General features: G+C 38.0%; 1 protein-coding gene across 1 annotated transcript; it reads right to left on the bottom strand.

The window, feature by feature from the left end:
* Positions 1-208: 208 nt before the first annotated feature.
* Positions 209-1163, bottom strand: LOC130861617 (olfactory receptor 143-like). The gene is given in 2 exon segments (XM_057750662.1): positions 209-551; positions 553-1163. Coding segments are annotated over 2 exon segments (930 nt in total). The 5' UTR covers positions 1140-1163.
* Between the last annotated feature and the right edge of the window lie 13788 nt (positions 1164-14951).

Below are 14951 nucleotides of genomic sequence, written 5' to 3'. Positions count from 1 at the left end.
GGTATGGGGTCACTTGGGGCTGAAGAAGACCCTCTAGTCCAAAAATAGCCCCACTGGGGTTACATCATGTGGCAAGAGAAGAAAAGAAATTAGAGCAGAAATCCTGCCAAGAATTTAGAAAGACAAATGAAGAAAATAGAAGGAAGAGAATAAAGTGGAGCAGGAATAGAAGAAAAAGATGCAAAAAAGGAGGCATAAGTGGATCAGCTCAGTTTGTAATTCTCTTAAGGATTTCCTTCACAGAAATTTTGACATCATTGTTCCTGAGGCTATAAATGAGAGGGTTCAGTATGGGCAACACATTGGTGTAAAAAAATGAGAAAAATTTTCCCTGCCCCACAGACTCAGCAGATGATGGTTTAACATAAGTGAGCAGCCCAAATCCATAGAATAGACCAACTGTTATTATGTGGGAGCTACAGGTGCTGAAGGCTTTGGACCAACCTTTAACTGATGGTATGTGAAGGATATTGTAAATAATCAAAGCATAAGAAATAGAGATAAAGAAGCTGGATACTATGACAACTGTCCCAACAACAACAGAAACCAGTCTCATTGGTATAAGTACTGCTGCAGGAGAGCTGGAGGAGGGAGACGATGTCACACATGTAATGGTTGATGATGTTAGAATCACAAAATACCAGCCTGATCATACACCCTGTGTGGACCATGGCACCAGCAAACCCCATCATATATAAACTAGACATCAGCAGAGAACAGATCTGAGGGGACATGGTGATTGTGTACAGCAGGGGCTGACAGATGGCCACATAGTGATCATAGGCCATGGCTGTCAACACATAGCACTCAGAGTTGATAAAAAAGCAAAAGAAAAATAGCTGAGACATGCATCCTGCAAAGGAGATGATGTTTCTCTTTGAAATAAAGCTCATTAGCATTTTGGGGGTAAAGACAAATGAGTAACAGAGATCAATAAAGGACAGATTGAAGAGGAAAAAGTGCATAGGGGTGTGAAGGTGTGAATTCAGACAAATTAGCCTCATTAAGCACACATTGCCCACCACAGTGACCATGTAGTTCACCATAAACAGAAAAAACAAGGGCAGCTGTAGTTTAGGTTGGTTTGTCAATCCTGTAAGGATAAACTCAGTTACAAAGGAGGCATTTCCCATAGCCATTCACTGCACAGTTGTGACCTGCAGGAACAGGCACAGAAATTGACATTAACAATGGACCTTTTCTCTTTGTTTTCCAAAGAAGAGCTGGATCTGCTGGTTTATAACCTCAGTTTTCTAAAGACACACAGCAAGGCATGCAAAAAACAAGACTTATTGTGATTATTCCTGATGATTCCTCATTTTCTCCTTTCTACTCTTACTACTGTTGTTTGTCTCTGTCCTGAAAGAATGCCAGTAGTCTCCCAGTGTCTCTGTATGCCATTTCTTCCTTTGTCCCCTGTCCTTTAAGGATCAGGGCTGAAAAGAGCAATAAATAGATAGTGTTACCCAGAACCACTAATTTATGTATTATAGTTTACAGACAAGAGCGACTCAACCCTTACCTTCTTTTCCTGGATGCCTCACTGCTGCTGAATCTTAAGGCTCCTTCTCCCCTACAGTCCCGAGAGGGTCCAAGTTTCTGACAGTGAAGGAGGAAATATCCATCAGCATGGTCCTCAATCTTTGACTTGCTAAAAGAGGTGTGCTGGGGAACAAGCCATAATTTCTATTTGAGAATTAGCCCAGAAGGTCCTCTTCACTTGCAAGGAGGAAAGCAATGTTATATGAGCTCCAAAACAATCAGTTGACTCAAAGAAGAATCTATTCCATGCCCTGTAGTTCTGGGAAAATTTATTAGAAGCACAGAAAATTATTCTCTCCTTCATGATTTCTTTTCAAGTTAAATGAGCCCACTGAGGGTATATATTAATGAGTTTGTGTTTCCATCCTATGTCATAGGTCTTTTAAGACACAATGTTCTACTCAGTTTACAGTTTCACAATGAGAATTCTTAATTCCCATTGCAGAGAATGGATGACCCAATATTCACTTTCTTCATTATTTCCTGGTGTCTATGCATAGTGCTGGGGCGTGATCACTTGCCTGTGCTCTCACTACCATAGAGTCTCTAGGATTGCAGTAGTGAAATAGCATATCATACCTTTAGCACTGTCTTTGCTTATGGATTTGACCTCTGTAAAGATGTGTTGCAACAAAATGATTAAGAGAGTGGGCCCCTTGAGTCAGACTGAGTTTAAATCTGGATGTTAAACTTCTTAATTGTAAGACTGCAGACAATCATATAACCTCTCTGATTCTTGCACATTTTATATACTTATTCCTATGTATATCTATAAAATGAAGTTAGTAAAAGAGCTATCTATCTTACAGTTAATCACACAAAGTACTAGGAACTAGCCCGATATATAATAGGAGCCTGAAAAGTGTACCCATTGCTATTAATCCATATTCATTACATTGGGGCCTCTCAACTTGGCACTAATGACAATTTGAAGTGGATAATTCTTTGTTGTGTCCTGTGTATTATAGGATAGATCACATGCTAGACCACAAAACCATTTTCAACAAATTTTAGAGGAGCATTTTTTCTAACCACATGGTATAAAACTAGAAATCAAAAAGAAAGAAAAATGGGAAAAGCACAAACACATGGAGACTAAGCAACATGCTACTAAAAAAAGCAACTGGTCAATGAAGAAATCAAAAAGTAAATCAAAAAATACCTTGAAACAATTGAAAGTGGAAACACAACAAACTAAAACCTATGGGATGCAGAAAAAGCAGTTCTAAGATGGAAGTATATAGTGATACAAGCCTTCCTCAAGGAACAATAAAAATCTCAAATAAACATCCTAACCTACCACCCAAAAAAAATTTATAAAAAGAAGAACTAACAAACCCCCAAGTCCAGGAGAAGGAAGGAAATAATAAAGTTCAGAGAGTAAATAAATAAAATAGAGATAGAAAAAAAAAATAGAAAAGATCAAGGAAACAAGGAGCTATTTTTTTAAAAGATAAACAAAATTGATAAACCACTAGCCAGGATCACCAGAAAGAAAATACAAGACTGAGTCAAAAATAATCCACACTCTGGCTGTTGAATTTATTTTAATTAACTTTTAGAAAAGACAATTACATCATTTTTCAACATAATCTCCTTGCTTTTCAATACACTTTCTCCATCTGTCAACAAGCTTTCATATTACCTCATTAAAAATGTTTTAGGCTGAGCTGTGAGCCATGAATGCACTGCTGCCTTCACTTTTTTTTTATGCTCTTTATTGGAATATAATTGCTTTACACTGTTGTTTCAGTTTTTGCTGTACAACAAAGTGAATCAGCTGTATTTATACATATATCCCTATATCTTCTCCCTCCCTTCACTTCTTCATCAGAAGTGAATCTTCACCCTTGTAGGGCTGCTTCCAGGGGACCAAATAGGTGAAAGTCTGATGGAGCAAGATCAGGACTATAGGGAGGATGTTTAGCACCTCAAAACGAAGTTTTTGCAGTGTCGACAGTGTGGGCAGAAGTGTGTGGACATGCATTGTCATGCAATATCACAACATCCTTGGATAGCAGTCCTCTGCGTTTAATCCAAAGTTTAGGCTCAGCTCGTCAATAAACATCTCACTGTAATGAACACTGTTGATTGTTGAACCATTTCCCTTATAATATTCTAATACTGGCCCTTGAGAATCCCAGAAAACAGAATCATTTCATGTGTACTCTCAATGTTGTCATCAGCCACGGACGTGGACAAGCGTCTGGCTCCTTCTTGATGGCTAACACTTGTGCGAACTTCCTTGAACTTCTCTATCCATTCATATACACTTCTTCACGACAAAACACTTTCTCAATACTGTGCACAAAGTCTTCGATAAATAACAGCACCAGGTACACCCTCAGGCCACAAAATATGAATCACTGCATGCTGCTCTTCTTTTGTGCAAATCACAAGTGGGGCATCCATTTTTACTCTCACTACAGTTACAAATGAACTGATGTAACATGTTCACACCTGTACAGCAGTGACTGGGGAGTCAGTAGCCTTGAATGGAAAGTGCTGATAAGACAGTGCAGCCAACAAATGTTTTAGAATAGAAATAACAACCAATACCACAGAGATACAAAAACACATAAGAGAATATTACAAACAGTTATATACAAACAAATTGGACAATCTAAAAGTAATGGACAAATTTCTAGCGACATACAACTTTCCAAGACAGAATCAAGAAGAAACAGGCAATCTGAACTGACAAATCACTATTAGTGAAATTGAATTTGTAATAAAAATTCCCCCAGCCGAAAAACAAACAAACAAACAAAAAAGTCCAAGATTGAACAGCTTTATAGGGGAGTTCTACCAAAAATATGAAAAATAAATAATACCTATTCTTCTCAAACTGTTCCAAAAATTGAAGATGACAGAACATTCCCAAACTCATTCTACAGGGCCACCATTACCTTGACACCAAAATCAAGCAAAGATGCTACAAAAAATGGAAGGTAGAGGCCACTATCTCTGACAAATATAGGTGCAAATATTCTCGACAAAATATTAGCAAACGGAATCCAACAATATATACATAGGATCATACACCACGATCAAGGTGGATTTATTCTACAGTCACAAGGATGGTTCAACATTCACAAATCAATCAATGTGATAAACCACATTAACAAAAGGAAGAATAAAAATCACACGGCCATCTTAACAGATAGAAAAAAAAATGACAAAATTGAACATCCAGTCATGATGAAAACACTCAGCAAAGTGGGTATAGAGGGAACATATCTCAAAATAATAAAGGCCTTTTATGATGAATCCAGATCTAATATCATATTCAATGGTGAAAAGCTGCAAGCCTTTCCTCTAAATTCAGGAACAAGACAAGGATGCCCAGTCTTGCCATTTCTATTTAACATAGAATTGGAAGTCCTAGCCACAGCAATCATACAAGAAAATTAAATAAGAGGTATCCTAATTGGAAGGGAAGAAGTAAAACTGTCCCTATTTTCAGATGACATGATACTTTATACAGGAAACCCTAACATCTCCACCCCAAAGCTATTAGAATTAATAAATGAATTCAGCAATGTTGCTAGATACAAGATTAATATACAGAAATCTGTTGAGTTTCCATAGACTAATAATGAACTATCAGAAAAAAAAGTAAAAAATATCCCATTTAAAATAGCTTCAAAAAGAATAAAATTCATAGGAATAAACTAAACCAAAGAGGTTAAAAACCTATAATCTGAAAGGTATAAAACACTGATGAAGGAAACTGAATAGGATATAAAGAAATGAAATGATATCCCATGCTCTTGGATTCAAAAAATTAGTATTGTTTAAATGGCCATACTACCCAAAACAATCTAAAGATTTAATGCAATCCCTATCAAAATACCCACGAAGTCTTTTACAGAACTAGAACGATTAATCCTAAAATTCATATGGAACCAAAAAAGACCCCAAATTGCCAAAGCAGTCTAGAGAAAAAAAGAACAAAGTAGGATGTATTATTACTCTCCCAGACTTCAGACCATACTAGAAAGCTAGAGTAATCAAAATAGAGTGGTACCTTCACAAAAATAGACACATAGATCAATGGAAAAAATAGAGATCCCAGAAAAAAAAACCTACACACTTACTGCCAATTAACCTACAACAAAGTAAAGAATATACAATAAAAAAAGACATTCTTTTCAACAAGTGATGCTGGACAGCTACTTGTAAAACAATGGGATAACATTTCCTGACATATACAAAAATAAACTGAAAATGAATGAAAGATCTAAAGGTAAGACATGAAACTATGAATCTCCTAGAAGAAAAATAAGCAGAACACTCTGACATAAATCATAGCGATAATTTTTTGCATCTGTCACCTAAGGCAAAAGAAGTAAAAGCAAACATCAACAAATGGGGCCTAATTAAACTTAAAAGCTTTTGCACAGCAAAGGAAACCATCAACAAAATGAAAAGACAACATACTGAATGGAAGAAAATATTTACAAGTAATATGACTGATAAGGGGTTAATATCCAACATATGTAAACAGATCTTACAACTCAATATCGAAAAACAGAAACAAATCCATTTAAAAATGGGTAGAAGATATGAATAGACATTTTTCCAAAGGAGTCATACAGATGGCCTACAGGCACATGAAAACATGATCAATATCACTAATAGTCAGAGAAGTGCAAATCAAAACAAGATTATCACCTAACATCTGTCAGAATGGCTATCATCAAAACTCTACAAATAACAAATATTGGAGAAGATGTGGAGAAAAGAGAACACTTGTGCACTGTTTGTGGGAGTGTAAATTGGTGTAGCCACTATGGAAAACAGTATGGAGATTCCTCAAAAGAAATAAAAATAGATATACCACATGATCCAGCATTTCCACTGTTGCTTGTCTACCTGGGAAAAAACAAAAACACTAATTTAAAAAGATACATACACCCCAATGTTCATAGCAGCACTATTTACAATTGCCAAGATATGGAAGCAACCCAAATACCCATCAACAGATGAATGGATATGGTGGATAGATAGATTGATAAGCAAAGATGGAATATTAGTCGTAAAAATATTGAAATTCTGCCATTTGCCGAAACGTGAATGGACCTAGAGAATAGTATGCTTAGTGAAATGTCAGACAAAGACAAATGTTGTATTATATAACTTATATATGGAATCTAAAAAAAATACAAATAAATGTATATGAAAAACAGAAACATGCTCACAGATACAGAAAACAAAGTAGTAGTTACCAAAGGGAAAAGAGAAGGAGAGGGACAAATTACATGTATGGGACTAAGACTTACAAACTACTATGTATAAAATAAATAATCAACAGGGATATGTTGTACAGAGCAGGGAAATATAGCCATTATTTTGTAATAACTGTAAGTGAAGTATAATCTATAAAAATATTGAATCATTATGTTGTACAAATGAAACTAATATGATAGTATAAATCAACTATACTTCAATAAAAAGAAAACATAAATCTTAAGTGTATGGCTCACTGAATTTTTACATATATATATTTATGTCTAGGTATCTATCTGTATATGTGTATATATCTATTTATATATATATACATGTAAGATACATATTTCCTAGAAATGCTCCCTTGTTCCCCTTCTCAGTCAATACCCACCCCTCCCCAGAGGTAACCACTATTCTTACCTCTATCACCATACACTGCTTAGCCAGTTCCTAACTATCCAAATGGAATCATAGTCCCATATTACTTTTTAAAGAACTGTATAAAGGCATTTTAATAGCGAAAAGCAAAACAAAGGGGGAAATCCATAATTCCACCGAAACCACCACCAAAAAAGAAAAACCCTCAACATTAAAATAATACATACATATCATTAGATATTTCAGACATAGAAAATTAGTTGGAAAAGTCCTCACTTTTCAGAAGTTGTTTATTACTGAGCAAACCCTTCTGGGAGTTCCCCACTGGCTCCTTCAGATTCCCCCTCTCCCTTTGCAGCCTTATTTGGGCATCTGGAGGCTGGCCTTTGTGGGCCACGTCAATGGCTCCCTTGCTACACAGTGTCTACCTGGGAACTGTCCAGGGAGGCACTACCTGAAAGGGAAGGAAGGAGGAACAAATTACATGTGTGGGGCTAAGACATACAAACTACTACAGATTAGATAGATAAGCAACAAGGATATACTGTATAGTAAGTAATTATGGCCATTATCTTGTAATAATTTTTAATGGAGTACAGTCTGTAAAAATACTGACTCATTATTCTATACACTTGAAACTAATATGAATATGTAAATCAACTATACATCAATAAAAAAGGGGGAGGCAGAGTCTGGGCAATGAAGTGAGGGAGGATAGTACAGCTGGTAAGGGACTGTTGTTTAGCTACTGACTAGATGTCTAAGGGGGTGCACCAAGTTAGGCACATTCCCATGTGCTTATCGGTCATTTACACATACTCCTTTGGGATGTGTCTTTCAAATTATTTGCCAAAATATGAAATCATCTTTTTATCACTGAGGCATATTTTAATTATTAAGTTGTTACATATTTTGGATATAATACCTTTAACAAATTCATGTATTCCAAATATTCTTCCAGTCTATAGCTTGCCTACTAATATTTTTTTGATAGAGAGATGTCCTAATTTTAATGAAGTTTTACCTTTTCTCTTCTTTGGGATTTAGTACTTACTAGAATATGTCTAGGACTTAGCTGGTGGCGCAATGGTTAAGAATCTGCCTAATAGTGGTAAGAGTGGGCACCCTTGTCTTGTTTCTGTTCTTAGAGGGAATGCTTTCTGTTTTTCACCATTTAGAACTATGTTGACTGTTGGTTTTTCATATATGGCTTTTATTATGTTGAGGTAATTTCCTTCTATGCCCACTTTCTGGAGATTTTTTATCATAAATTAATGTTGAATTTTGTCAAAAGCTTTTCCTGCATCTATTGAGATTATCATATCGTTTTTATCCTTCAGTCACACCAGTCAGAATGGCCATCATCAAAAATCTAGAAACAATAAACGCTGGAGAGAATGCAGAGAAAAGGGGACCCTCCTGCACTGTTGGTAGGAATGTAAATTGGTACAGCCACTATGGAAAACAGTTTGGAGGTTCCTTAAAAAACTAAAAGTAGAACTACCATATGACCCAGCAATCCCACCACTGGGCATATACCCAGAGAAAACCATAATCCAAGAAGAAATATGTACCACAATGTTCATTGCAGCATTATTTACAATAGCCAGGACATGGAAGCAACCAAATGCCCATCAACAGATGAATGGATAAAGATGTGGCACATATATACAATGGACTATCAGTCAGCCATAAAAAGGAATGAAACTGAGTTATTTGTACTGAGGTGGATGGACTTAGAGTCTGTCATACAAAGCGAAGTAAGCCAGCGAGAGAAAAACAAATACCGTATGCTAACTCACATATATGGGATCTAAAACAATGGTACTGATGAACCCAGTGACAGGGCAAGAATAAAGATGCAGAGGTAGAGAAAAGAGTTGAGGACATGGGGTTGGGGGCGAAGGGGAAGCTAGGACGAAGTGAGAGAGTAGCATTGACATACATATATAACCAAATGTAAAATAGACAGCTAGTGAGAAGCTGCTGCATAACATAGGGAGATCAACTCGATGATGGGTGTTGACTTAGAGGGCTGGGATGGGGGGGCAGGAAGGAGTTGCAGGAGGGAAGGGGTATGGGGATATATGTATAAATACAGCTGATTCACTTTGTTGTACAGCAAAAACTGGCATAACAGTGTAAAACAATTATATTCCAATAAAGAATTTAAAAAAAAAAAAAAAGAATCTGCCTGCCAATGTAGGGGACACAAGTTCAATCCCTGGATCCCTGGTCTGGGAAGATCCCACATGCTGCAGAGCAACTAAGCCTGTGCAACACAACTACTGAGCCTGCACTCTAGAGCCCGCAAGCCACAACTGCTGAAGCTGGCATGCCCAGAGCCCATACTCCACAACAAGAGAAGCCACCAGAATGAGAAGCCCACACACCACAGCAAAGAGTATCCCCACTCAGCACAACTAGAGAAAGCCCACATGCAACAATGAAGACCCAATGCAGCCACAAAGAAGAAAAGAAAAGAAAAGAAAAGAAAAAAAGAATATGTCTAAGAAATCTATGCCTACACTAACATACTTTCCTATGTTTTCTTTTCTTTTCTTTTCTTTTTTTTTTTTTGGCTGTGTTGGATCTTCGTTGCTACATGCAGGCTTTCTCTAGTTGTGGCGCGGGCTACTCTTGCTGTGGAGCATGGGTTCTAGGCACTTGGGCTTCATTAGTTGCAGCATGCTGTCTCAGTAGTTGTGGCGCATGGGCCCTAGAGCATGCGGGTTTCAGTAGTTTTCGTGTGTGGGCTCAGTAGTTGTGGCACAGGGGCTCTAGGGCATATGGGCTTCAGTAGTTGTGGTGCATGGGCTCAGTAGTTATGGCTCATGGGATCCAGAGCACAGGCTCAGTAGTTGTGGCGCACAGGCTTAGCTGCTCCATGGCATGTAGGATTGGCTAGGAAAATCTCAGACCATAGTGCCATTCTACACAGTCTCATTAATAATGATAGGAAGTCCCTAAGCAAAGACTCAGGGACTTAGGCATGTGGGATCTTCCTGGACCAGGGCTCGAACCCATGTGGCAAGCGGATTCTTAACCACTGTACCACCAGGGAAGTCCCTCTATGTTTTCTTTTAGAAGACGTGTTTAAGTTTTGTGTCTATTGTTCTGATCCACTTTAAATTAATATTTGTGTATGGTGTTAAGTAGAGATTGAGTTTAATAGCTTTCTCATAAATAGTTGATATTTCCAAGCATTGGTTTCTTAGATTTTTCTTTCCTTATGGAATAATTTTATTACTTGGTTAAAAAGCAATTAACTGTATAAGTGAGGATTTTTTCTGAATCTTCTATTTTATCCATTATTCATTTATCTATTTTATAACAAAAAAATCAGTCTTGATTATCTGAACATTACACTAAGCTTTAAAATCAGTAATGTTAAGTCCTTTGTGTCATTTAAAGTTCTCCAGGAAGCAGATGCCAAGAAACAACTGCAAGACATTTATTGTAGTAAATGTCTATGAAGGCTAAAATAGGAGGGAGTAGAAGTGTAGAGAACCACAGAGGACAATGACTTGGAGTAACAATCCTGAGAGCACTTGAGCGGCTACATGGCTGCAGGCAGTTCTGAAAGCAGAACTAGTCTCAAGGAGAACCATTGAGATAAAGCAGTCATAGCCCATGGCTCCAGGCTCCAGCTCGGAGTTAAAGATAAACTATCTCCCCTAGTAATCATAAAAAACAAGGTGTTCTGCCTTTTTCTCTAATAAGCATATACCTTGTGATGCCCATTATCATGATTTATAATCTAGAATGCTTTTTCTCAGTAAATATGCCATGGGAATCAGAGCTCGGGACTCTTGACTGGCTTGGTCTTGAGTCCCCTGACCCCATGCTTTCCTATACTCTTGTGTGAATTTTCTTAATTCCACCATTCCACTCACATTCAGGTTTGTTCATGTGGATGAGATCTCCACAATTGGCGCCCGAACAGGGATCTGAAGGTGAAAGGAGTTGCCTGAGCGACTGGTTAGAGACAAAAGACCAGTGGAACCCAAAAAACAGAGGGACTTTCCAGAAGACGGAGAGGTAAGTTCCCTTTTGGGGATTCTCGTCAGGGTTACATTATGGGTCAGCAATCTTCTGCTCGTATTCATGATAAATATATAGAACTGTTATGAACTCTTTTACAAAGCTCCAGAATAAAAGTAAAAAGGAGGATCTCTGAAGAACTGTTTTCTCTAGTCAGACAGCACTGCTATTGGTTTCCAGCAGATGGTACTTTACAGGTAAAACAATGGAAACAAGTAATACAAGAACTTAAGAGAGCTTACAGGAGCGGAGAACATATCCCTTTCTCCATTTGGTCTCTCTGTAACCTTATTTCCTTGGCTTTACAAGCATTACAATCTCCATCTGTCACAGATTCAGAGGGAGAAGAAGAAGACGGGGCCAGAGAAGCTATTCTTCTCTCCCCCGGCCCTATTACAAAGGAAGAGGAAGGATATGTCTATGAAAATAAAAAGGAAAAAAGGGAAAAAGAGTCCTTTATTGGCTTCGCCTGTTTTAGATTATGGAACACAAACTAGTAATAAAGGGACCAGTAGATAAAAAAAGGATATAGAGGGTGCAACAGCCCCCTTTTGGGACAATAGTCTATTTCTGGATTTGAATAATCCTCCTAAAAGTTCTATTGTCTCGCCAATTGAGGGTTCAGGAATACAGAAAGGAATTCACCAAGCCCAACTAGAAGGGGATTTGGAGGCTTACTTATACCCTTGTGCTTTTCCAGTGACTGTTACTCCAGTAGCTCCTAATCAGCAATTCCCTCAAGGCGCTTATCAATATGATCATGCCCCTATTCCTTTTAAGACATTAAAAGAATTAAAACAAGCATGTATTGCTTATGCAACCAGTTCCCCCTACACCATGGGGCTAATGCAAGGTCTATCTCAAGCAGAAAGACTCATACCATGGGACTGGGACCAGCTAGCCTGTATTTGTTTAACATCTTTAACATCGGCAGAATTTTTGCAATTCAAAACTTAGCTAGATGAAGCGTCTCAGCAAGGAGCTAGCAATAATGCTCAAAATCCACCAATCCCAATTACAACCGAGCAATTGATGGGGACAGGAAATTGGTAAGGTATACCAGCCCAATTACAATACTCTGATCAAGCTATAACACAAGTTCGATTGTGTTGTATGAGAGCCTGGGAAAAAATTGCACCCCCAAGTCAGGTGGTTCCATCTGTGGTAAATGTTAAACAGAGCCACAACGAAACTTATGTTGAATTTATAGCTCGCTTAAAAGATGTGCTTCATAAGACAGTTTCTCAACCCGGGTTACATGACTTATTAATGCAAATGCTGGCTTATGACAATGCTAATTCAGAATGTCAAAAGGCTTTACGCCATGTAAAAGGACAAGCTCTTGAAGAATATTTACGAGCTTGTCAAGATGTGGGATCAGATAGTTATAAAATGTAAATGTTGGCTGATGCCAACCGTGGAGCTCACCTACAGAAAAAACCTCCTAAAGGAACAACCTGTTTCAATTGTGGGAAATCAGGATGTATAAAAGAGGAGTGTCATGCTAAACCTCAGAATAAAGTTCCTGTAGGTCAAAATATATCTGGAGCTCCGGTTATATGCCCTAGATGCAATAGAGGAAAGCACTGGGCGAATCAATGTCGTTCTAAGTTTCATCTTAATGGTCAAGCCCTAGACCAGCTGGGAAACGGGAACCGGGGCCCAGCCTGGGGTCCCTATCAAAACAAAACGGGTCTTCAATTCCCGGCCTGGGTTCCAACGTCCAACGAATCTCAGACCTCTACCCAGCCACCTCAGGTAGTGCAGCTCTAGATCTTCCTGCCATTCAAAATCTGTTACTTGTGCCAGCCAATGGCGTTGTTAAAGTTCACACTAGAATATATGATCCTATTCCAAAAGGATATGTGGGTTTATTAATGGGCAGAAGCAGTCTTACAATGCAAGGAGTATTTGTGCATACTGGTGTAATAGATTCTGATTTTACAGGGGAAATTTTAGTCATGATGAGTACTAGTCGGCAATATCAAATTATAGCAGGAGACCGGATTGCACAGTTGTTATTGCTACCTTATTATGCTGTTAACCGCTCTTCGGTCAGGAGAGAAGGGAATTTTGGTAGCACAGGAAACCAAATTTTCTGGCAAACATGCATAAACGATCAAAGGCCTGAGATGGAACTGTCTATCAATAATAAAAAATTTAAGGGTCTTGTTGATACAGGGGCCAATGTTACTATTATTGCCCGACATTACTGGTCTTGTTCGTGGCCTATTAAGGATATCCCTTTAGTCCTTACTGGCATCGGCACTATAACTCATATTCATCAAAGTATGCAGATCTATACTGTTTTGGACCCTGATAATCAAATAGCTACTTTACAACATTACATAGCCAATATAGCTATTAATCTATGGGGACGGGACCTGCTGCAAGAATGGAAAACACGCGTAAGCATACCTTCTGTGAGTACAGCTGTTAAAAAAAGAGAAAGACAAAATTCTAGAAATCCAAATTTATTCTAGCGGTCACTGCTGAAAGTCCAGTTGCACTTGCCTTAACATGGTTAACAAACAAACCTGTTTGGGTGGAGCAGTGGCCACTCACTGTAGAAAAACTGGATTCTCTTAAACAATTAGTTCAAGAACAACTTCAGGCAGGTCATATCGAACCTTCTACTAGTCCTTGGAATTCTCCAATCTTTGTAATAAAGAAAAAATCAGGAAAATGGAGAATGCTAACGGATTTAAGAAAAATTAATGCTGTAATTCCACCAATGGGATCGTTACAACCAGGGCTTCCCTCTCCAGCTATGATTCCGAAAGACTGGTCTCTGATTATTATTGATTTGAAGGACTGTTTTTTTACTATCCCTTTATAGCCGCAGGACTATATTAAATTTGCCTTCACTATTCCTTCAATTAACAACCACAAACCTGCAGAACGATATCAGTGGAAAGTATTGCCCCAAGGAATGTTAAACAGTCCTACTCTTTGTCAACATTTTGTTAATCAGCCACTGCAATTGTTAAGACAACTGTTTCCTAATGCTTATATAATTCATTATATGGACGATTTGTTATTTGCAACTCCCACCAAAGGAGAATTGAACTCTTTCTTGTGGCAGCTCAACAAGAGCTATTAAAATATGGTTTAGAGATAGCCAAAGATAAAATTCAAACTGAATCTCCATTCCACCACTTGGGAGCTATTATAAGTCGTAACATCATAACTCCGCAAAAGGTTTAAGTTCATGCCGATTCTCTCAACACCTTAAACGATTTTCAGAAATTATTAGGAGATATTAATTGGCTATGCCCTGTATTGGGAATACCAACCTATGCTCTTTCTAATCTTTTTGATATTCTGAGAGGTGACTCTGCACTACATAGTCCCAGAAAACTCACTCCCGCTGCGCAAAGGGAATTGGAATGGATACAAACGCATTTACCAAGCTCAGCTTGAACGCGTTGATCTAAATAAACCTATTCAACCTTTGATATTTCCTTCCTTACACTCTCCAACTGGTATATTAATTCAGGAAGAAGGCGTCATTGAGTGGATCTTTCTTCCTAACAAGGTAAATAAACAGCTACAGCTTTATCTAGACAAAATGGGACAGTTGATTCACAAAGGAAGAATTTGCCTCCAGCAGTTAGCTGGCCAAGACTGCCTCCACCAAGTTAGCTGGCAGGTTATTGTAGTTCCTTTAACAAAAGCACAAATTAACAAAACTTTGCAAACTAATATTGAATGGCCAATTGGGCTCTCGGATTATGCAAATGTTCTTGATAATC

Source organism: Hippopotamus amphibius, chromosome 9, assembly GCF_030028045.1.
Source record: "Hippopotamus amphibius kiboko isolate mHipAmp2 chromosome 9, mHipAmp2.hap2, whole genome shotgun sequence".
NCBI classification, from domain to species: Eukaryota; Metazoa; Chordata; class Mammalia; order Artiodactyla; family Hippopotamidae; genus Hippopotamus; species Hippopotamus amphibius.
This window is presented reverse-complemented; position numbering and strand designations above follow the sequence as displayed.